Consider the following 21,619-nt stretch of genomic DNA (forward strand, 5'->3'; position numbering starts at 1 on the left):
CCTCTAGTCTTCCTTATAATTAAACTGTATTGACATTTTTAAAATGCACATTTCCAAAGAGAGTTGTTGTGGCTGATTGTGGGAAAGAATGGTAAGCCAATTAAACATTGGTGAATGTAATTTTAGATTTGAGTGTTGCCAAGATCATGCCTCCTTTAAAGCTTGATTCCTTGTGGGCTACACAGCCTTATTGAGCATAAAAAATTACGGATTATTCTTCCAACTCCCTGTTGGTTTCTCATTTGTTTGTTTTTAAATACTCCACGAGCATTGCTGCCATCTAGAGGTGTAAGAGTTGCTGGACAGTCTTTGCTTTTGGTTTTTGCTGACAAACTTCTTGTATTGCAGAGTCTTTGTGGACACTGCAGACAGATGCAGAAAAATACTGACTCACAAAAAGCCGATAGTATTTCTGAAAGACAATTTTTGGATGATCATGATGATAACCCAAGATGGGTGTGTAGACACAGATTCTTCACTCATCCTTATGCAAGTTGGCAGCCAGGAAGTCTTCCATTAAGTTTCCCATTTTGTCTGAACCAGAAATCTCTGGTTAACAGATTGAAAACTAGCCACAATTTGAAGTTGGCTAGTATCCTTCTTGTTATGAAGCTGTTTCTTTTTTCATCTAAAACAGGATATTACTATTAACTGTAGTTAATGAAAGTCTTCCTGGTTTGTTTGCCAGCTTCTGCTAAAAGAAGAGGAAAGGAGTTTTGAGTGTGTATGCCCCCAAAGTTGATTCATTGTCAATGTGAAGACAATCTGGATGAAGTGCAGTTTGAGGAGCACAATTTTCAGCCTTGTAGATGAAATTTAAAATTCCAACCTGTTGTATTAATTTAGTATATTGCAGCAGCTCCCAAGAAAAATACTGCTAAGGTGACACGTCCCTGTCTGATTCAGCACAAATGGAGCCTATTGAATGAGCTGATTTTAGCCGGACTGTGAATTCTTGATGTACTCTTTCAAAATATCAATCCATTCGCTGCTCTGTTGTTCAGTGAATTGTTCTGAAAGCTACAAGCAATTCCATCTACCTGAAGAATGAAGTGCCAGATTTCTATAAAAAAAATTGTGGATTCTTTTGCAGGACTTTATCGCAGTAGATTAATTTCTTTAAAAAGTCAACTTGACTTGCATAGTTTATAGATAGACCCAAACAGATAAAAGAGGGGGGAAATGTGTGTCTTGTGCACATTTAATAGAGTTTTGTCTGCTTAATGCTCATTAACTTCCTAATCTATAGATTAATTTTGTCTTTACACTGTCTGCCAGTAATGTACTGAAGGAATCATGCTCTTTCACCAGTTTGCTTACTCTGTATTTCTTTTTTTTAGGGCCCAGTAATTTATGCACAGTTAGATCACTCCGGAGGGCGTTACAGTGACAAGATCAACAAGTCGGAATCTGTCGTCTATGCTGACATTCGGAAGAACTGAGGAAATCCCAACCAACCCAAAGCTAAACAAAAATTCAAACTTGAATCGCTTGAAGAAGATTGACCCAGAGAACTCACATGTGGCCTTTGATGCCTAGGCTAGGACCAATGCATGTGCATACAGAGAGAAAGAGATTATATATGTATTGTGTGTAAATAGTCTATTTAAATCGTACAGAACTGAGACCAATGTTGCATGTTGAAATATGATATGAATTCTGCTTATAAATTGCTAACTTTTTTTTTGTATCTAGGATAAGAGGAAGAAAGCAAATATTCATATTACACCTTTAAGTGATTTCTCTGTTCTATGGAAAAACTGGAAAATTCCTGGATAGGCTAATGGATTTGATACTTTGTTTTTTACAAGATTGATTTCTTTTGATGAAATAGACTTGAGGATAAGTGTTTCTGCATGAGGATTCTCTTTTCCTATTCTGGTGCTTTCCACACAGTTTCATATAAATTCACTCCTGTCTTTCATTCCCAATTCCCACTTACCCTCTTTTTACAGTAGGGACGGAAAGCCCTCCCCTGCCTTCAGTTTCCAGCCTGGTCCTTGTATTGGCTGAAGCCAAAGTTCTATCTTCAGGGCATTAACTAACCTTTGTCTCTTTTTGGTGCAGCGCACTCCCCACCCCAATAGCTTTTAGACATTTTCATTTGGTCATTTCAATCATGAAGCATTAACAAGAAGTCCCTCTAATTTTTATTTTCCGCTGGTGATTTTTCTGCAATAAAAGTGGTATTCAGTTTTGTCTTTGAAGAAAATAGGGTAGTGAAGTGGTGCTGAATGAACTTAGTCTGATCCTAATATGGCTTTCTAGAATACCCTTACCTTGGGCTGCTTTTAGTAAGGCTTATTGGGATGTAGCTGTTGCAGAAAGAAAGTTAAAATTTACAAGTTACCTCTTACTGTTTTATCTAATTCCATGGAGGGGAGTGCTTCATGGAAGCCATATATGATAGAATAGGCCAGTAGTACACTTCCTGTTTCAAGAGGTGAGGGCCAAGATTCTATTCTTACTCATTCTCAGACTGCAGATTTACCTTCAAACAGAAAGGACTGTGGATTTCTCTACTGTGGGGTTAGCTCTGCTCTATTGCCGCTCTGTTCTTATAAGGGCACACAACCTCCAAATCATCTGCTGTTCTCTCCCCCCCTTCCTGCCTCAAACCATTGTTTCAGACAGGCTGACCAATTCTCTTCCTCCTCCTCCTCCTCTTCATTGTTTAAGACAGCCTGTCCAGTTCTCTTCCTCCTCCTCCTCCTCCTCTTCCCAAGGCCCTTGCATGTTTATCTGTGCAGTGGAGTTTTCTTAAAAGTATAAGAAAGTGTGAATGGTAGCAGATGAAACTTTATGATTGACCCAAAGGCTGGCCACTTAGCACTCTGCAGAGCCAAACAAGCAGGCTTTCCCTAAAGCTTGGGCCAAGAGGAGGGGACATTGTACTTTTGCCCAAATGTGGTGAGTGCATTTCCACAGCAGGATCGCTGCTAAAATGAGGTATGCCTGTATGAGCATTAATCCCTTGTTCCTTAATGGATTTTTTTTTCCAAAATAGAAAAATGAGAAGGCTTCGATTACCGACTCTTCTGTGCTAAGGCCATCTTTACTGCTGTCTCCTGTGATCTCAGTAGACTTAGGCTGCAGCCCTAAATCCACTTACTAGGAAAGTAAGTTCCCTTGAACTTGGTGGCACTTGAGTCTAAGAAAACCTGAACAGGGCTGAAGTGCTGGTGTTCACTGAAGCTTTATTGGAGTTTTTCTCCTGTCTAAACAGTGAAATTATGCCATTGTACACATGCACCCATTCATCATAGATGCCTTGGGTACTGCTTGTCTTACTTTCTTTTACCATAAATGAAATTGGCCATGCCATTGTTAGTCTCACCTCCACCTACTGGTTTTTGCATGCAGTACATCATTTACTGGGGCTGGCAAGGGCTGGCAGGTTTCCTGCAGGCATCTCATTGGCCACTGTGAGATCAGGATGTTGGGCTACATGGGCCACTGGCCTGATCCAGTAGGTTCGTCGTCTTATGCACGACTGCACATACTCATCCTAGAATTGCACCCTGCCCCCTACAAAACAAAAACGTTGCAGGAGTGTAGATGAATGAGCAACTTGTGAAGATTTGTCTTGAACAGTGAGGGACAAAAGTTAATGAAAGGTGACACTTAATGCTAATCTGAATACACCCACGTGCCATTTTAGAGGTTGATTAGTTTTATGAGGCTCCTCTTTTAATGCTCATTTAGTGTCACTGTTGAAAGGAGCCTGTTGAATTCCTTTTGACTTTTCAATCTTTATTCAGTTGGGGAGTGAGGGTGGGACTGAAAAAACTTAGGTGCTTTTTCAATTTTCTCCAGTACTGCACTGGTCTCCTTGCCCTCTTCAGAACAGGGGTTGGCAGAAGGTAGATTGACAGATTGCAGTCCCTTGGTGGTCTGTAAACTCCTGGTTGACCACCTAGCACCTGGTGGGTTACTGGGATGTTTTGTGTGCACAAAGAATGTTGGAGTAGGTGGATTGTGGTATGATGGAGAACATCTTATGCTGTTAAACAGGAGGACCACATAATGCAGATAAGCTATGCCTTAACGGTTAAGACACCCTGAATATGCATTCTTGCTTTATTAATGTAAAACACATCAGTGGATCATAAGGATTCTAGCTAAAAACAAATGTAGACCACACAAGGTAGAATTTGGGCCACTCTGCTTTGCAGCTACCTCTTGTAGTATATACAGCCCGATGGGAGTGTGCGTAGTTTGTTGCTAGGAGGAGCAATAAAAGCAGAAGGGTGGATTTCTTGCCTACTGCAACACAAGTGTAACTGTTTCTGCTTGGTGTATGTAACAGAGACTTGGTTGGATGAAGCAGATGGGCCTGTTCTTCAGTTGCTTGGCCACCAGATTTCTCTTATGCACAGAAACCCAGGTCATATGGGTGGGGAGGAGGGCGTTGCAGTGATTTTTAGGAAGTCATTAGCTTGCACCAGGCGTCCTATTGGGAAGACCCCCCTTTTTCTAAGCTGCCAAGCTGCTAATAGCCTTTTAGCCGCTAAGCCTTTAATAGCCACTAAACCGCTAATAGTGCTAAGCCGCTAATAGGGTTGCTTCGCAAGACGAAAAAACTGCTAGACGAAGAGACTCGCGGAACGGATTATTTTTGTCTTGCGAGGCACCACTGTATTATTCAACGTTTTCAGAATATTATAGAACTTAACGTAATCTTTTAATTCTAGCACCTTATTACTAGAAAAGCAAGTCACTATTTTTTCTTTCTTCTTTCATCTTTGCCTGATACTCTTGACACTTTGCTTCATCAGCAATTGGAGCTGGCAGCATGATGACCCTTTTTTGTGTGACATGCACCTGTTTTTCAGCATTTTGAAAGGATCCTGAATATGGTTTATAGTGCAGGAGAGAATTTGGGTTTGTTGTCCTCTCATTTGTTGCTCCTCTTCTGAGTTTAGTAGCAGACAACTTGGCAAGCACAAGAACCCTAAAGGGGCTACATTTCCCCCGACAGAAGTTATGTGGCTTGAAAGGTAAAATTGGAACAAGTGTGACTTTTCCTAGTAGCCGTTCAAGCTGAAAACCTCTATTCATGAGAGATTGTGGCATCTTGGGGATTTACATCCTTTAACATGCCTGAAGGTATGATCCATGTTATAATCTTATTTGTAAATAGTATATTTTCCTAACTTAAAAGTGTGGTCTAACCCTGTTAAAAACCAGTTTGCCATCAATTTTAGTGGAGGTGCAGTGCCCTTTTTTTAGAGAGAGAGACAAGGCAAGTAGAGGCTAGTGTTGCTACTAGGTTTTGACTCCTTAACAACTGTACCCCTCATGTTTCATCTCAGTAGAATATTGTTCAATAGAAGTTCTTCATGGCAGATAACCATGTTTGAATAGGTAGAGTGCTTTTATCCCAGTAGGGTTTGGGGAAGATCGTTCAGACTGTAGGAGTTCTATCTTATTTGTTCATGAAGCTTTGTCTCTTGCTAGAGTGCTTTGTGGGTCTGCAGTATCAACATTTCAGTGTGAATAGGGAAACTATAAAAAGTTTTGTCTTAATTATTTGAAGTAGTTGAGGTGATCATCTGTCTTGTAACTTGCTCTGTATTCACAAAACTCCAAAGGCTTTCCTTTTTGTGTACAGTCAGTTGTTCTGGTGAAGTGAGCAGGTGTTCAGTCATCAACAGATGAGCCTTGAAGTCTGTCAAGTCTCATTCAGAGTTTTACCTTATTCTTGTATCGACCAAGCCTTTTAAAACCACATTTTTCTATTTGTGTGTGATGGGTAGAAGTTTCATCCCCCCTTATTAAAACTGTTTCCTAGTTAAAATCTAGGAGACGCCTCAGTGAAAGGGCAATTTTCCTATGGTGCTCAATTTAGATGCCCTTTTCTGTGAAAGGCAATCAAGATCTAACAAAGGACTCCCACTTGTGAAACTTAGTTCCCCAACCCTTGGACCTTCTTCTCAAGATCTCCTTTGGCTCTATACAACTCCACAGAATGCAGCTACTGAGCCCTTTTCTACCTTGTTTCTGCACTTTTAAAAAACTGGAATTGCATTTTGTATTAAGTTGTTGTACAGTCTCCTTTCCTTCCTTCCCTGTTCTCAAATGCATCTGCTGCACAGGCAGTTGGCTACCTTCTGGAAAGCACCACTAAGAGGGCACCACACTATGATGCTGCTAGATTGGCGGGGTGGGGCAAAAGGGGTAAACACCTATAAAATAGGTGTATAATTTTGGGCAAGGGATTGTTCTACAAGGTCTCTGTAAAGTTAAAGCAGGAACTAGTGGTAACATACTTGTTTTGACTTGCTTCTAAGTTGGACACACATCACATTGGATATTTACATGTTTTCTATTGTACTCTTGTGAATATTTTAATACACTTTTTCCATTAGTGGTCTGTTGTGTGTTTCGTAATTTGTCAAGCATGAGATATTGAATTGCCTTTCCTTTCACATACTTCTGCTACAAAGCCAAGATTCAGCTTTGACTGCAAGTGCTCAATATAGCACAGTGCATAGTGCTCAGTATAGGAGAATATGCTTCAGGAGTAGCCCCCGACTACTCTCATGCTCTTCCATTAACCTAGCCATTACTAGTGATGGGCAAACTGACCCCATCCAAATTCACAATTTGCTTGCTAACTTACAAAATGAACATTATGGATTTGGTCAAAACATCTGTTACAAGATTTCCAAGTGTTTTCACATCTAAACTTACAGTAATATAGCATGGTCTGTGTATTATTATTTTGTAAAGTACCTTTTAAAAATTGGAGTTAAAGGCTAGTTTTGTGTACACCACCTGGAAACAAAGCTACATAGTCATGCACCATCATTTCCAGGATGCTTTTCAGCCCCATATATTAAAGCACATGGTAGAAGCCACACTTCCTAGTCTCACAGAAAAGCTTTTACATTTGAGGAAGTTTTTATAAATCAGCTTCTCTCAACCATGGATCCCACAACTCTCATAATCCCCGACCGCTGGTCCTGCTAGTCTGGGATGGAGTTGGACTCAAAGGTTAAGATGTTGCTGGACTGCAACTCTTATCCTTGACTATGTTGGCTGAGGCTGATGGCAACTGGGATCCAACCTCTGGAGCCAACTGCAATGGTTACCCCAATTTAGCTGAATAGGTCTGGTCAGTTATCAATACCTTTTAACTTTTGAAAGACTAGAGTACAAGTTGTCTTCAGCCGTTTTAGGACTGCAACCCACAGTGAGGCCAAACTGGTTTGGGATCCACAACTTTTTATCCTACGCTTAGGTAGGTGTGGTGCTGCTGTGACATACCTTAGATTACTGTGACCCAGCAGTGGGCATTTAATAATGGTTAGGTCCCCCCACGCAGTACAGAACTTAGTATAGCTCAGCACGGATTATACTTCAGAAAACTGGCCACTGCTCCAACAGTTCTGCCATGTGAAGATACTGATTTGAATCTAAAATGTTTACTGTCTGTATTTCAGGCAGAGGGATCACACAAAGCATATTACGAATTAAAGTATTTTTCCATCTTCAACATCTTAGTCATGACTTAACTGTGGCATGAAAAATGTATATCAAATTGGTCCAGTAGCACCTTCATGCACATCTTGCCAAAAAGATGTGTGTGCCCAATTCTCACCAAACCTACCCCCAACAGCTGCAACTCCATACACTGCATCAAATGCTGCCGAAAGGGCTGGTTCCCTTATCAAGAGCAGTTTTGGAGGAAGGGGTATTCTGCAACCACAACCACTGCTCACAGCCCTTAAGATCATGAAAAACCTACTAAAGTTACGCAGCTTCAGGTTTTATTGTTTAGTAGAAGGTTTTATTTCCATGTAAAGAGACTGCTTTCTAAACTTATAGAAAAAAACATGCTCTACCAACTTTAGTAAAAATTCATACAGGGCAAAATGAACAAGATTAAATCTAGGTCCCTTGGGAAGTTGCTTTGCAGATGAGATCTGAGGAGCTGAGCTTGAATTTCTACTTCTCCAGTTCTTTGGCTTTTAGGTCTTGGTTATACCTGTCAGAAAAAGAATAGCCAATTATATTTTTGAAAATAAATGGACTACACAAAATCTCTCAGGAAAAACAGCTAATGTTGAACTACAAAATACTGGATCAGGAGGTGGAAGGGGCCATCCATAACATGCAACTAGGTAAATCTCCAGGACCAGATGGTTTGACTTCAAGATATTACAGATCTTTGAAAGAATGGTTAATACAACCATTGAAGGAAGTCTGTAATGAAATATTGGAAGGGAGAAAGGCACCAGAGTCGTGGAAGGAAGCCTACATTACACTTATACCAAAAACAGAGACTGAAAAGACACAGCTCAAGAACTACCCCCCCATATCATTGCTTAATGTGGATTACAAAATTTTCGCAGATATTTTGGCTAAAAGATTAAAAAAGGTGTTAGCAGAAGAAATTTATAAAGACCAAGCGGGCTTTGTCACGGGCAGACATTTGTCTGACAATACGAGGAATATAATTAATATTCTAGAAAAACTACAAGTGAATATCAATACTAAGGCAGTTTTGATATTTGTAGATGCAGAGAAAGCCTTTGACAACATTTCTTGGAGTTTTATGAAGAAGAATCTACAGGGGATGGGGGTAGGCCAAGGTTTTGAAAATGGTATAGGTGCAATTTATTCTGAACAAAAGGCAAAATTAATTGTGAACAATGTAGTGACAGAAGAGTTTAAGATTGAGAAAGGGACATGACAAGGTTGCCCAATTTCTCCATTGCTTTTTATATCGGTCCTCGAGGTTTTGTTAAATATGATTAGAAAGGACTAAGAGGTTAAAGGTATACAAGTGGGAGCTAAACAGTACAAACTGAAAGCATTTGCTGATGACTTAGTATTGACTCTACAGGAGCCAGAATCTAGTACTAAAAGGGTATTGGAACTGATTCAAGAATTCGGACAGGTAGCAGGTTTTAAGTTGAACAAGATGAAAACTAAGGTTTTAGAGAAAAACTTAACTGTGAATGAGAGAGAGAAATTTCAGGAGGAGACAGGACTAACATTGGTTAAGAAAGTGAAATACTTAGGGGTTAACATGACTGCAAAAAATGTGAATTTATTTAAGGATAATTATGAAAAATGTTGGACTGAAGTGAAAAAGGATTTAGAAATATGGACAAATTTGAAGTTATCATTGTTAGGCCAAATCGCTGTGATAAAAATAAACGTGCTGCCAAGGATGTTGTTTTTGTTTCAAACATTGCAAATTTTGGATAAGATGGATTCTTTCAAGAAGTGGCAGAAAGATATTTCCAGATTTGTTTGGCAGGGCAAGAAGCCTCAAATAAAATTTAAGATATTAACCGATGCTAAAGAAAGAGGTGGATTTGCCCTGCCAGACCTTAAACTTTATTATGAATCAGCTGCTTTTTGCTGGCTGAGAGAATGGCTGCTTCTTGAAAACACAGATGTGTTGGATTTAGAAGGTTTTAACAATGCATTTGGCTGGCATGCATATTTGTGGTACGATAAGGTAAAAGCACATAAAGTGTTTAAAAATCATATTGTAAGAAAAGCACTGTTTAATGTTTGGATAAGATATAAGGATTTGTTAGAAAAGAGAACTCCAAGATGGCTGTCACCAATGGAAGCGAAGGCACAGAAAAAACTCAATATGGAGACCAAATGGCCAAATATTGGGAAATTTTGGAACAAGATGGAGACAGAATAAAATTGCAGAGCTTTGAAAAATTGAAAAACAAAGTGCGAGATTGGCTCCATTATTACCAAATAATGGAGGCTTACAATTTGGACAAAAAAGTTGGTTTCCAGGTGGAAAAATCAAAATTGGAAACAGAATTGTTGGATCCAAAAATTAAGAATTTGTGGAAATGGAATACTCAGGATGAAACGGTGAAATCAGCTATGATTAAATGGGCACAAGATGTTGGACATAACATAATGATGGCTGACTGGGAACAGTTATGGACCACAGGTATGAAATTCACGGCATGTAATGCCTTAAGAGAAAATTTAATGAAAATGATTTATAGGTGGTACATGACACCAGTCAAGCTTGCAAAAATTTACCATTTGCCTGACAATAAATGTTGGAAATGTAATGAGACTGAAGGTACATTTTTTCACCTTTGGTGGACATGCCCAAGGATTAAGACATTCTGGGAGATGATTTATAACGAAATGAAAAAGATATTTAAATATACTTTTCTGAAGAAACCAGAGGCCTTTCTCCTGGGCATGGTCGGCCAATTGGTGCCAAAGAAGGATAGAACTTTTTTTATGTATGCAACAACAGCAGCAAGAATACTCATCGCGAAGTATTGGAAGACACAAGATTTACCCACCCAGGAAGAATGGCAGATGAAGTTGATGGACTATATGGAACTGGCAGAAATGACTGGCAGAATCCGAGACCAGGGAGAAGAATCGGTGGAAGAAGACTGGAAAAAGTTTAAAGACTATTTACAGAAATACTGTAAAATTAATGAATGTTAGAAAAATGTTGGAATGAAGTTATATGGCTTTAGTAGAAATGTTATAAGGAATTAAGTATAGATAGATTAATAGAGTATTAAAGGGAAAAATAAGGTTAGAATGTGTTAAGATAATTATAGGATAGAAAACACAGGAAGATGGAAAGGAATTGCTGAAACAATTAATAGAAGTGGAATACAAAAAGGGAGGTGTGAGGAGGTCGTGGAAATAAGTGGATGAAAGATAAGATATTGAAATTGGATTGTGTTTTAAATGGTTTTTGTTTTGTTTTGTTAGTTGTTTGTGTTAGTGTTTTGTAGTGTTTTTTGTATTGTATTGTTTTTTTTGGTTTTCTGTAGTGCTGTGTTTAAACTGTTGAAAAATTAATATATATATATATATATTTAAAAAAGAAAAATAGCCAATTATGGTTACAATTCAGGGTTTAGGTTACATATTTTAGCTTTCCCAGACACGATCTGGGTGCATGTGCTTCCAAGGAAGGGTTGCTCTTTGCCAAGGTTAAGATATCATATACTACTATTGACTGTGGCAGAGGAGGGGGCAGTGACAGAAGCAGCTTTTCCCTCCTCCCCTTACATGTTTTCTGATCATTGTTGACTTTTTTTTTTGGGGGGGGGGTATATTTCAAGGAAGCATTTGCTCTGTTTACAACCAGACACAAAGTGAGGGAGCACTTACTGTTGCAAGGTAGGATATCTGCTTTTGAAACCCTGCCTCTTTTACAACTTCACAAATATTTGTAAGTCACCTTTTAAGATGTAAATCCCCTTTAAGCACTATTTGAAAAGTAGCTTAATTATTCTATGTTAAAAGTTGGGAGAAGGCATATAGCTAATCTTTGGGAATATTACAGCTGATCTGCACTGGTTTTTAAAAGTGCCTGCAGTGCAACTCAAGGTGTTTGTTCATTTGGCATTGACCGAGTCTCCTCTACCCAAGGACTCCGCTCAATCAAGTAAAGATGCAAAAAATGCTCCTCCTTAACTGTCTTAGTGTCACCTAGAAGCTAGAGTAACAATCACTGTGGGAGAAAGGATAAGGCATTTGGCATTCACACCGTTCCAACCTGCCCACCGCTACACCTTTCCTCTTCCCCTCCCAGTAATCTTCAGTGATGCTGGTGCCAGGAGGCCAAGTAAGCATTGCTGCCCATCCTCGCCAAACATTTTTGCTGTGTACACAAACTAGTCTTTCTAAAATGCTGAACCCTTAAGAATGGAAAATAAACTTAGGTAGGTTTATTCTAAATGCTACTAGGAAGCTTTAGATTAGGTCATATTTAAACTAGCTACAACTGATGCTTATTCTTTATACCTAACACTTTGCTATAGGATGGCTTCTGCCTTTACAACTGTTGCAGTTCCAATACTCAAGACAGAATATAGACTAGCACAACACCTGATGCAAATGGACTGCTATACCCAATTGTGATCTATTTTACCAGGATATTAACTATAACCACTGGTGGTTTGGATCAGTGAGGGATAATGCTTAAGAAGCTTCTACATCCACTCTACAACTATGGTTTGGCAGGAGGGCCAGGGCAACAGTTGCATGGCTTCAAAACAGTTTCTCAAACTGTAGAGGCTTGGGAGGGGAGTCAGAGGGCTATCATGTTATATCTTACTGAGGCAGTCAGAGCTAAGGATCTGACGGTTTGGATATGCCACAATTCCTAAAGGGAGGAGAGGGTTGCCAGCGCCCAACTTCATATAGGATAGTTACTGCAGATGCTGAAATGGAGCAGGAAGCAGGTGGAAGAAGAAGAACAGTGCAGAAGGATTTAAGAGCCTGGCAAGGATAGGCAGGGGGATTTCCACTGCACAAGCCAAATAAAGCCTGGAGATTGATAAATACAATGGTTTAGACTGGGGACTGAGAAGTCTCACAGGGAAAGGTGTGGGAACAAGCCTCTTGGTTGCCATGCCTTGAGTAGCATGGCAGCAAATGAAGTTTCTCCGTCATCACTCCCCATGACAGAACATTGGATGTTTCATGTACTGTTAAAGCAAATGAGTCACGCCAGGAAAAAGGTTGAGAAGCCCTAAAGTGAAGAAAGCAGCTCAGCCAGTCTCAAGAACAGATCCTAGAATAGGCTACAACTTAAAGTCTTCTGACCTACTTGCCATACCTACCTCCATATACGGTATAGCTGAGAACCTCCAGCACAGCCAACAAAGAAGTTAACTGTAAAGAGACCCCAGTTTTTAGGAATAATAACTAGAGAATATCTCGACCAGATAAGACCTGTTGGATCATAAAGAAAGCAAAGGTTTAATATCAAGTAGATTTATTAGTACCAAAGGTCAACAATGATTGTAGTATCAGATGTTCAGATTTGGAGCAACATGATAGAAAACTTCATGCTTATGCCATTCAAGTTGAGTGTTCTTAGTTATTTATGAGCCAATTATCTCTTCCCCCCCCACTTATAGAATGGAAGATGGCAGCACTAGGAACTGGCATCCCAATCCATAATGTGTTACATGGAAGCAATAACTGGTTCTTTCCTCCACAACTTCTATTATCAGCTGATGTTTTTTTTAACATTTAATTAAAAAATAGTTAACAGCAAAGTGAGAATAAACATACCTGTGGCCGTTAGCACAGCAGATTGTGATGTGCTGAGTTTATCTGCTGGTCTGGTCATATCAGCCATTCCAGCACATACCAAGCCCTATAAAAGGAAGTAGCAGCCAGCTTTAGTGCAGTATTATAGCAGTGTGTCTTCATTAATTAGAACCTAGTCAATGGGAGTTATGGGGTGTTAGGGGAGCAGTAACACCTCTGGTGAGGAAGACATTGTGCTCATTCTGGGGTAGTTTGTTCATCTTTGGTCCCCCACCCTGCACTCGACTCTCACTTGTGGCTCCTAGAAGCTATCAGCATGCAACAGTAGCCACACCCTAGGAATGGCTTCAAATGGCTGGCTAAACCAGGTGAAGGTAACCAATGAGTCTCAAACCCTCAGTGCAAACCCTGCATGCAAAGCCAGGCTCTGGTAGATTGAGCGAATGAGACCAATAGTGGGTCCAACGGTCAAGAAGGTAGATTTTGCATGTACTGGAGCAGGAAGTGAGAGGGCAGATGGGGCTTGTCAGTCTGGGAAGGCAGCCCATCTAGAAGGAAAACTCAGATCCTATACCTCTGCTGCTTTGTGGGATATCTTTGCGAGAAGAAAAGGTTAAGCAGTAAACCCTACACAAATTCAGAGTGGTGTCCCTAAGACGGTTGGATGGCATCTTGTATACCTCCTTCCGGCAATTCCTGCAGCCAAGCTGGTGCCAGACATATTGCTCCGCTTTCCTTTGGACCACATCAGCAAGGCCAAGAGGGAGGTCTTGTTGTCTGGGCAGCCCAGGACCCCCATACACACTGCCCAGGCTTATGCTCTAGGGAGGTCAGCTGGGTGCTGCTAACACAGCGGTTTGACTTCAGCCCCGGAGACGCACTCCAGTGTCTCTTGAGACAGACGGATTCCAACAACAACCGTTACTATAGTTCATGCACTTCACAATTTAAGAGCTAGAGTAACTCCAATGTTTAGGGGACATGTTACATGGGAGGAAAAGTTGGTGGAGACAAATAATAAATTTTAGCTGGTTTGGACAGCCAGCTGAATCTTGTGATTCTTAATCCTGTTGAGTGGATTAAGTAGGTGAGGTACAAATAGTGGCTTGTACTACTGCAACTGAAAGAGCAAGAGTTCTTGATGCTTTCAGAAAGCCTCCAATGTGCTACTTCAGCGATAAGGGTTTTGCCTTTTTCCTGTGCTACACAGGTCAAAATATATGATTGCCACTGCTGAGTGTATCTGGTATTATTAGGCTTCAAACACACTATAATTGATTGCTGAAGAAGCATTGCCCATTGTCCCAAACATTCCATACTTGTACAGATGAAGCAAAGAAGCTTGGCCTGTTTTAACTGAAAAAGTGCAAAGAGATTCGTCTCTACAGGAAAAAGATGGCAATTATACAAGGCTGGTCCCAGAGGAACTTGACACCCAGCTAAGAGTTGTTTGAGTTACCGTATTTTTCCCTCTATAACACGCAGATTTTTTCTCCTAAAAAGTAAGGGGAAATGTCTGTGCGTGTTACTGAGCGAATGTGTGGTCCCTGGAGCCGACAGGCGCGAGTGAAGGCAAAAATCAGGCAAATATCAATCGTCTGGAGAAGAGAAGCCTTAGAAAGAGGAAGCTGCTGCTTTCCTGCATTCTGCCTCAGGGTCTTACTGCCCACCCGCTTCTGTTTGTTACTGTGTTTGCTCAAACGGAACAAAGAGCAGAGAAAACCCCTCCCCTCCAGGCAAGCAGAGGGGAAAGCAGAGCGTCCTTCCTTCTAATTTCTCTCCTGCTCCGGTGCTGCAACATGCAGGTGGGGGAGAGAGAGAGAGCTGGCTGGCTTGGGTGGGTGCGTGGGGGGAACTTTTGCCTTCCTTTCCTCCCTCCGGTAAAACCCCTCTCCTGCATTCTTAGCCAGCTGCTTCTCCGCACACCCCTCTCGGTGCTCCTTATCCCTTCTACGTTTTTCCTTCCCTCCCCACTTAAAACGTGGTTACAAAGCACGGATCCACATGGATCCTCAGGATCTTTGCATAGGGTCACCCCAAATTCACCATCAGATCACATAGCATATCCATGGCTACAGCCTGCACCAAAAAAATCACGCACCCACTGTTGCCTGGGGCTGCAATGGTGCAAAAACGTGGTTACAAAGCACAGATCCACATGGATCCTCAGGATCTTTGCATTGGGTCACCCCAAACTCACTGTCAAATCACTTGTCTGTGGCCACAGCATGAAGCACAAAAATGATACATCCACTGTTTCATTCAGATTTTTTTTTCTTGTTTTCCTCCTCTAAAAACTATGTGCGTGTTATGGTCAGGTGCGTGTTATCGAGCGAAAAATACGGTAATTAACATATTGGGCAGCAAATATTTTCTAAAAGCTTTGGGACTTCCTAGACAAGACAATACAGATTTCTTGTCACTTAAAGCATCAGTGAATACTTGGGAATTAATAAGGAGAGAGTGTTGCAGAATAAAGGTGCTACAGCTGAAAAGACCCTGCACTTCATGCTCACTCACCATGCCTCAAAATGTTAGGACACTGAGCAGAAGAAAGATCATACTACACAGGAAAGTTCACGTGGAAGCAAATGGCCCTTGAAATATCAAGACCTATGTATTTTAAGGGCTTTGTGCATCAAAACCAAATGCAGTATTTAAGAACTGGAAAGTTGTGTTTCCCAATTCCAATAACCAGTCTTGCTGTATTTATATTAAATGTATGTCCTACTGATACTAGTGGCTTCCAACTAGTGACTATATAAAGTCGCCAATGCCATGGTTGTAGGTGTAGGTGCAACAAAATAGCACTATGATAGTTCAGAGAGAAGATATGCAGTGTTAGTACCTAGTTTAGTAGAAATTTCTGCTAAACTGTCAGATAGCATTTCAACACAATTAAGGTAGGACTTATTTCTACATCTTTCTTCCAACATATCCAAATGCTTCTCATGGACCAGCAGAATTCAGGCAAGAAGAAAGAGTTGTCTGTCTATATACACAAACAACATAATTATTTTTAGTCAGGTTCAGTTAAAATACATGCACCACAATTTAATTTATTCGTGTATAGCCTGCCCATCTCCCACAAAGGGCTCCAGGGAGGAAACAGAGTGGAATACATTTTTTTGAGGGTGGGGAGTCTTGTGGCACCTTAAATACTGACCAATTTATTATGACATAGGCTTTTGTAGACTACAGTGCACTCTTTTCAGATGTATGAAGTGTTATCTTGAGCTACATGTATTGGGTGGGGGAGAAGTGTAAAACAGTGAGGTCAGAAGCAAATGAAATACAGTACAATAGTGATAATTACTAGCAGTGGCCAGTCACAACAAAAAATTGTCAATAGTACAAACCTCTTCTCAACTTACCCATTTCATAATAGGGGCCCAGAAAAACACTGTTTTAGGACCTGAAAGAGAAATATTTCATTAGCTACATGATTCTGCTGTGTGACAATTTGCACAAAACCACTGAATTGTGTGAATTATTAAAACAGCAAGTAGCCTTGATGCACATGCACCAACAGAATAGTTATGTTTTACACTACAGCACAGGGGAGAAGTGATAAAAGCTCTTCTGCTGAGGTGCAATCAAATATCTGAAAACAGGAAATGGGAGTTATGACACAAAGGACAGTTTTACCAAACTGGTGGAAGAAAATGCAGAGGACACCCACACACATGAAGAAGTATTATCCCCTGCCCCAACACTGCTGCATTTGTCCAGAGGTACCAGGCACTACTTTCTGCCATGATTATCTGGGGACAGGAACAAAGGTTTCTGTCTCTAGTACAGTACTTGTTAACAGTGCAAAAACTACAACAGATCCACAAAGTTGCTTTTCTCTTGCAACACAGGTTTTGCAATTGTCTGTTTCCTTATGTGCAATCATAATACTTATACAACTCTATTCAAAGCACTTCATGAGGAATCTGACACCAAGCTGAATGCATATTCTGCTTCCTACCTTCTGTTGTCTGACCTGTTCAAACTACTTTTGTACCTTTTTTTGTAGCACCTGAAGGTTACAAACACTTTGAGGTGTAATTAAAAGAAATGCAGAAAACAATGTTGCTCCTATGGAAGTGATGGCCAATTTCACCATTCTCTGGAGCCATTCTTCTTCAGAGATTAAAACAAGGTCTTAAAGAGTACTTTGCCGTACAATGTGAACTTTTCACAGGTGGTGAGCTCTATAGCAGCTTCATTGTGAACCCCAAAATTGGGATTCCCTCCAATCCCGTGCCAATTTTTTGCAGTCATTTTGCAGTGTGAACGCTGCATTACCAAGTAGTTGCTACATGAATTGGGGATCATAGGTATCATCCGGAAACCCAACATGGTTTGATTCACTCCAACCCTTTTTGTAGCAAAACCCTCACATTTTGCAGCACCTCCAAAATTAGGTTACTGTCTTACTCATTGTGGGTCCATACTAGAGTTACTGTTCTTCACCTTTGTTTTTCAATGAATGTATGAGACTGGTGCACAACCACTAAACAACAAGACAACTGTCTGGCAAGTTCACATTGTTGGTAATACTCTGTTTTTAGTGTCTATTAAGTTTAAAACACACTTAGAAGATGCCCCAAAGAGCTCACTAGGATTGCCTTCTGGGAAGCAGAACTTACAAGTCAACAGTTCCTCACTTGTGAAGGTGCAGCAAGATGTGGGCATTTCACTACAAAACCATTGCAAAACTTTGGTATTGATTTGAAGAAGAACTTCTATAGAAGTTGTTCTAGAGTTAAGCTATGCAACTAGGAGAAACATTAAGTCAAGATGTTATGTAGGTAAATGAAGATGCTACTTTCAGTGATGGGATTATTCAGGTTGTTTTTTTTAAGAAATCATTATTTCTAAATATACTTAAATTTGTTGCAATCTGTACATTTCTTGCAAGACAGCAGCCCAGTTATTCTTGATGCATTTGAGGAATTCTAAAGAGCTTTCTATTCAGAGGAGCTACACGAAGAACAAATGGAATTCCAAGTCATGTGGTACTGCTGCCAAAACCAACTTTCTATTGCATAGCAACAGTCACGAAAAGCAGAGATGGCTACTTTTCAGAACTTTTCATGTCCTTTAGCAAGACTGACAAACTATTGTGAAAGACAGAAAAAGTACTGAAACAAGTATAGATAATTAGGGTGTTTCACAAACCAGATGTGACAGGATTTTCCTCAGCAGCTTGTATTCTAGGTAAAATGTCACTTATCAAATTAGGCCATCAAACTGACCTGCACCATGGACATGACGCAGATTTGGAAAATATGCCTGAATGCCAACAGAAGTTCAAACTTGGACACTCAATTCAACAGGTATGAAACTAAGCCACATCTTTAGTCAAAACCTTTCCTTTAAAAATGAGCCAACATTTGTCAGAAGCTCTTGAAGAAATGCTTTTTGGAATAAACCTTTTCCTATATGCGGACAGAAAACTATTATTCCATTAATCCCCTTTTCCAGAAAGTGAAGATGACATTGTGAGGAAAGGCATCTGCAACACCTGACTACAATTTAGTGTATTCCTTTCATTGCTTGACTTTACCTCAGAGCCTTAATAATACAGCAAATATATGAACTGCTCATAAGGTATATTTCACAAACATCATGTCAGTGATCCTCAGCACTATTGAGTAAATTAGAGCAGCACTGTAATTTGCTACCTACAGAATCCAGAGCAAACGCTGAATCAGATAGTCCTCAATCTAAAGTCAGGGACTATACCAAAGTCATGACATGCAAAATTAATTTTAAATTTGCATTACTTCACATTTATGAGTCCCAACTTCAATTTTAAAGTACAATATAACAGGTTTTGCATTACTATAATTCAGTATTTGTATTCACACTTCCTTGACAGACAGTGGTTTACTCCTTCTGCAAGCTTCTTTCACAAGAAATAAATGTTTCTGCCATCAGGCCTTTGGTATCAGTTGGATCACCTTTCATGCTCCTTGGCATTTTTCATTTGTGTAACAGGCATAGTACTTTGCTGAATCCAAGTTTCCCAATAAAAGCTGAGACTATAAAGTAGCATAATGCAGGAACATGTTATGATCTGCACAGAGAATTTACATCCACAATTAAGTAATGCAGTTAGTTACTGACGTATAGATAAGATTAGCTTTTGCAACTACCAGAAAATCTTATGACAAGTGATTCCTCTGTCCAAACACCACAAACTGGTTTGCACTAAAGAGTGGCAAAGGAAGAAATAATCTTGTTAATTGGTTTTTGTCTTTTTATAAAGCCCATCTACAAGTGACCTCTAAAGGATTCACACTGGAGAGATAGTGAAGCCAAAAAAGCCAGTTGCAGATAAAAAAGGAAAGATAAAGAGCTGCATGTTTAAAAATGGATTATAAGTAATGATAAGAGAATACCAGTACTTTCCCCAGTAAGTAAATCAAAGGGTGATTATGGTTAAATTCAGTCTAGAGGAAAAGTCAACAACAGAGTAGGAATTTGTAATCAAGTCTACCAGTTTCCTAATTTTTAGACTATTTTGTTATCCAGTTATGTTGTTGTATGGTTGCTGACAGCCACCAAGAATACAATGTTTTAGGAAGTTTTGAGAAAGAAAAACCTAATGGCAGTTTCCACTGAAAACCTATATTTCAAAAGCCCTTTGAATGAACAGAAGAGAATCTCCTGACAATATGATAAATGAGGGATGGTGTGGGGGGGGGGGAGGGATTACTTCCTATAACTCACTGCTTTTCTTTCAACGTGCGTGGGAGTAAAGTAGTCGGCTACCTTTCTAGGACCTACTGTATAATTTCTGCGGTTAGGCAACCATTAAGGCCACCTCTGGATTTTAGTGGGCCCTAAGCAACAGAACTGCAGGGAATCCTTTCTGAACATGCAAGTTTTTGAGGAGCTGGTGTAATCTGACTAAGCAGCATCCCTTCACAAGAAAATAATCTTTTAAAAGAGCAGACAGTTGCAAGATTGACCCATGCCATGTAGGAAAGCCCCAAATTTATCCTCTAAGCTGACCTGCTTCAATGAAGGACAGGCATCTTGAATTTTAAATAGCAGCACAGAAAGAGGACTTTCAGCAGGTGCAGCTTCTCTTACCCCTACATGACAATTTCTCTTTGCATCTGGTCACCATAATAAATCTCTCACCATTCCTAGTGAAAGGAAAGTTTGTTTTCCCAGAAGCATCTGTGTCAAAGAGGACAAACAGAACTTTGACTTCTATGCAGCCTTTGTTAACGACAATAACAATTAACCTGCAGGAAGCAGAAGCATAGAAGGGCTAGTCTCAGGCTGCACTAAGAAGGCCAAAAAACTGCAACTCAGACCTCCACAAAGCCCGCCCGCCCATCACCATGGAAGAAATGCTACCACCTTGCAGGAGTTCTCAAGGACAGAGATTAAACCATCTACTTTGCCATGTCTCCAAGTACTAACCAACTCTGACCTGGGGCGTTTAAATTTTATTTCTATCCCCCTCTTTTGCCAAAGAATTCTGTCCCCACCCTGGCCTTTTCCTACTCCCCATAATCCTGTGAGGTAGGTCAGTATGAGAGATGGCAACTGGTCCAAGGCCAATGGCCATGGAGAGATGAACTCCAGTCCCTGGTCTGGAGCGAGCAGAATGACCAGATACAACACAAGCACACATTTTTCACTACCAGGTTTATAAGCGGGGAACTGAGGCACTGGAGGGTGGGAGGGGGCTTTGTTTTGTTTCCAGGCATACATTATTTGTTTTTACAAATAAGGGTTCTCTCTCTCTCTCAAACACACGCACACACTTTCACATACACCATTTCACGAGTTATCCCCAGCTGGCGAGCAAGGAAACGACCTCCCCATCTCCTCCTCCCCTCAAATACCTGCCGGGTGGTTGTACAAGGGACGCAGCCTGGGCGGCAACATGAGCTCGATTCGGTCCAGGAACCGGTGGTAAGAGGCACGAAACCCTGCGGCGGCGGCCGCCATTCTGTGTGCGGGTGACAGCGGCTGATGCAACGAAGCCCCCGCTCGACCTGTCGTCGTCCTCCTTCTCCTCCGTCTGAGCAGAGGAGGGGGGAAAACACAAAAACCCACAACCCCTCCTCACGAACAGAAGCAGGTGGTGGGGCGAGCCGCTGTTCCTGATTCTGATTTGTCCACGGACGGAGCAAGAGGCGGGGCTTAAACAGCTGGCTTTCGCGTTATTGGCTAGCTACGCCATTACCGGCTTTGCCACCCGACGTTGATGACATTCTTGCGGTCAATTGGCGTCCTCTTTTTATGACGGTATGAGCGGCGGACGCTGACTGATGACGATTCAAGCAAAGCTTTCGGGGACCTGGCTCCCAAAACAAACATGTCCTCCTTCAATGTTCCTTTGCCCTCACCCAGGATGAGTTTTGTTTTGAAAAGGCTCGTTAAGGGTGGTGGTTGCTGCCCTTTTAACTACCCTGCTTAGACATCTTTGAGCAGCCCGTGTACAGAAAGCGTAAGAAAAGCCGATAAGGCGGCTTTCTCCCGGTGTCCAGTCCCGTACTGAGGGATGACCGCTAAACGGCGACACGGACGTCTCAATGGCCATTTTTGTGACCGTGAGCGGCGGTAG

The 21,619-nt window shown here is 40.9% G+C and overlaps 2 protein-coding genes across 3 annotated transcripts in view; one reads left to right on the forward strand and one right to left on the reverse strand.

Annotated features, from left to right (window-relative positions):
* LOC308589967 (myelin protein zero-like protein 1) overlaps nucleotides 1-4,266 on the forward strand; it is a 31,011-nt gene extending 26,745 nt beyond the window's left edge. For both annotated transcript variants that reach the window (XM_081199561.1, XM_081199560.1), the window contains exon 6: nucleotides 1,341-4,266. Coding sequence is in view for 1 of the 2 variants with exons in the window: in XM_081199560.1 (XP_081055686.1) it covers nucleotides 1,341-1,442 (102 nt within the window). In the remaining variant the exon portion in view is untranslated. The remainder of the gene's footprint in view (nucleotides 1-1,340) is intronic.
* Nucleotides 4,267-7,758: 3,492 nt separating this feature from the next.
* Nucleotides 7,759-21,227, reverse strand: MPC2 (mitochondrial pyruvate carrier 2). Its single transcript, XM_081199223.1, has 5 exons — nucleotides 20,895-21,227; nucleotides 16,410-16,450; nucleotides 13,057-13,141; nucleotides 12,600-12,711; nucleotides 7,759-7,993 (listed from the first exon to the last, which is right to left on the reverse strand). Exons 1-5 carry the CDS (start codon nucleotides 20,998-21,000, stop codon nucleotides 7,954-7,956), a joined length of 384 nt encoding a protein of 127 aa, XP_081055349.1. The 5' UTR covers nucleotides 21,001-21,227; the 3' UTR covers nucleotides 7,759-7,953.
* Nucleotides 21,228-21,619: the final 392 nt, after the last annotated feature.

Source organism: Podarcis bocagei (genome assembly GCF_964188305.1).
Source record: "Podarcis bocagei genome assembly, chromosome: 6".
NCBI lineage: Eukaryota > Metazoa > Chordata > Lepidosauria > Squamata > Lacertidae > Podarcis > Podarcis bocagei.

Bases quoted from the DNA above. Each gene is read 5' to 3' on its own strand.
- MPC2 (XM_081199223.1), bottom strand. From the start codon at position 21,000: ATGGCGGCCGCCGCCGCAGGGTTTCGTGCCTCTTACCACCGGTTCCTG. The intron at 12,712-13,056 runs GTATGTTTATTC...ATGATCCAACAG, and splicing joins TGCTGTGCTAACGGCCACAG to GTCTTATCTGGTCGAGATAT. The intron at 7,994-12,599 runs GTAGGTATGGCA...TTTTTCTGACAG, and splicing joins CAGCTATACCGTATATGGAG to GTATAACCAAGACCTAAAAG.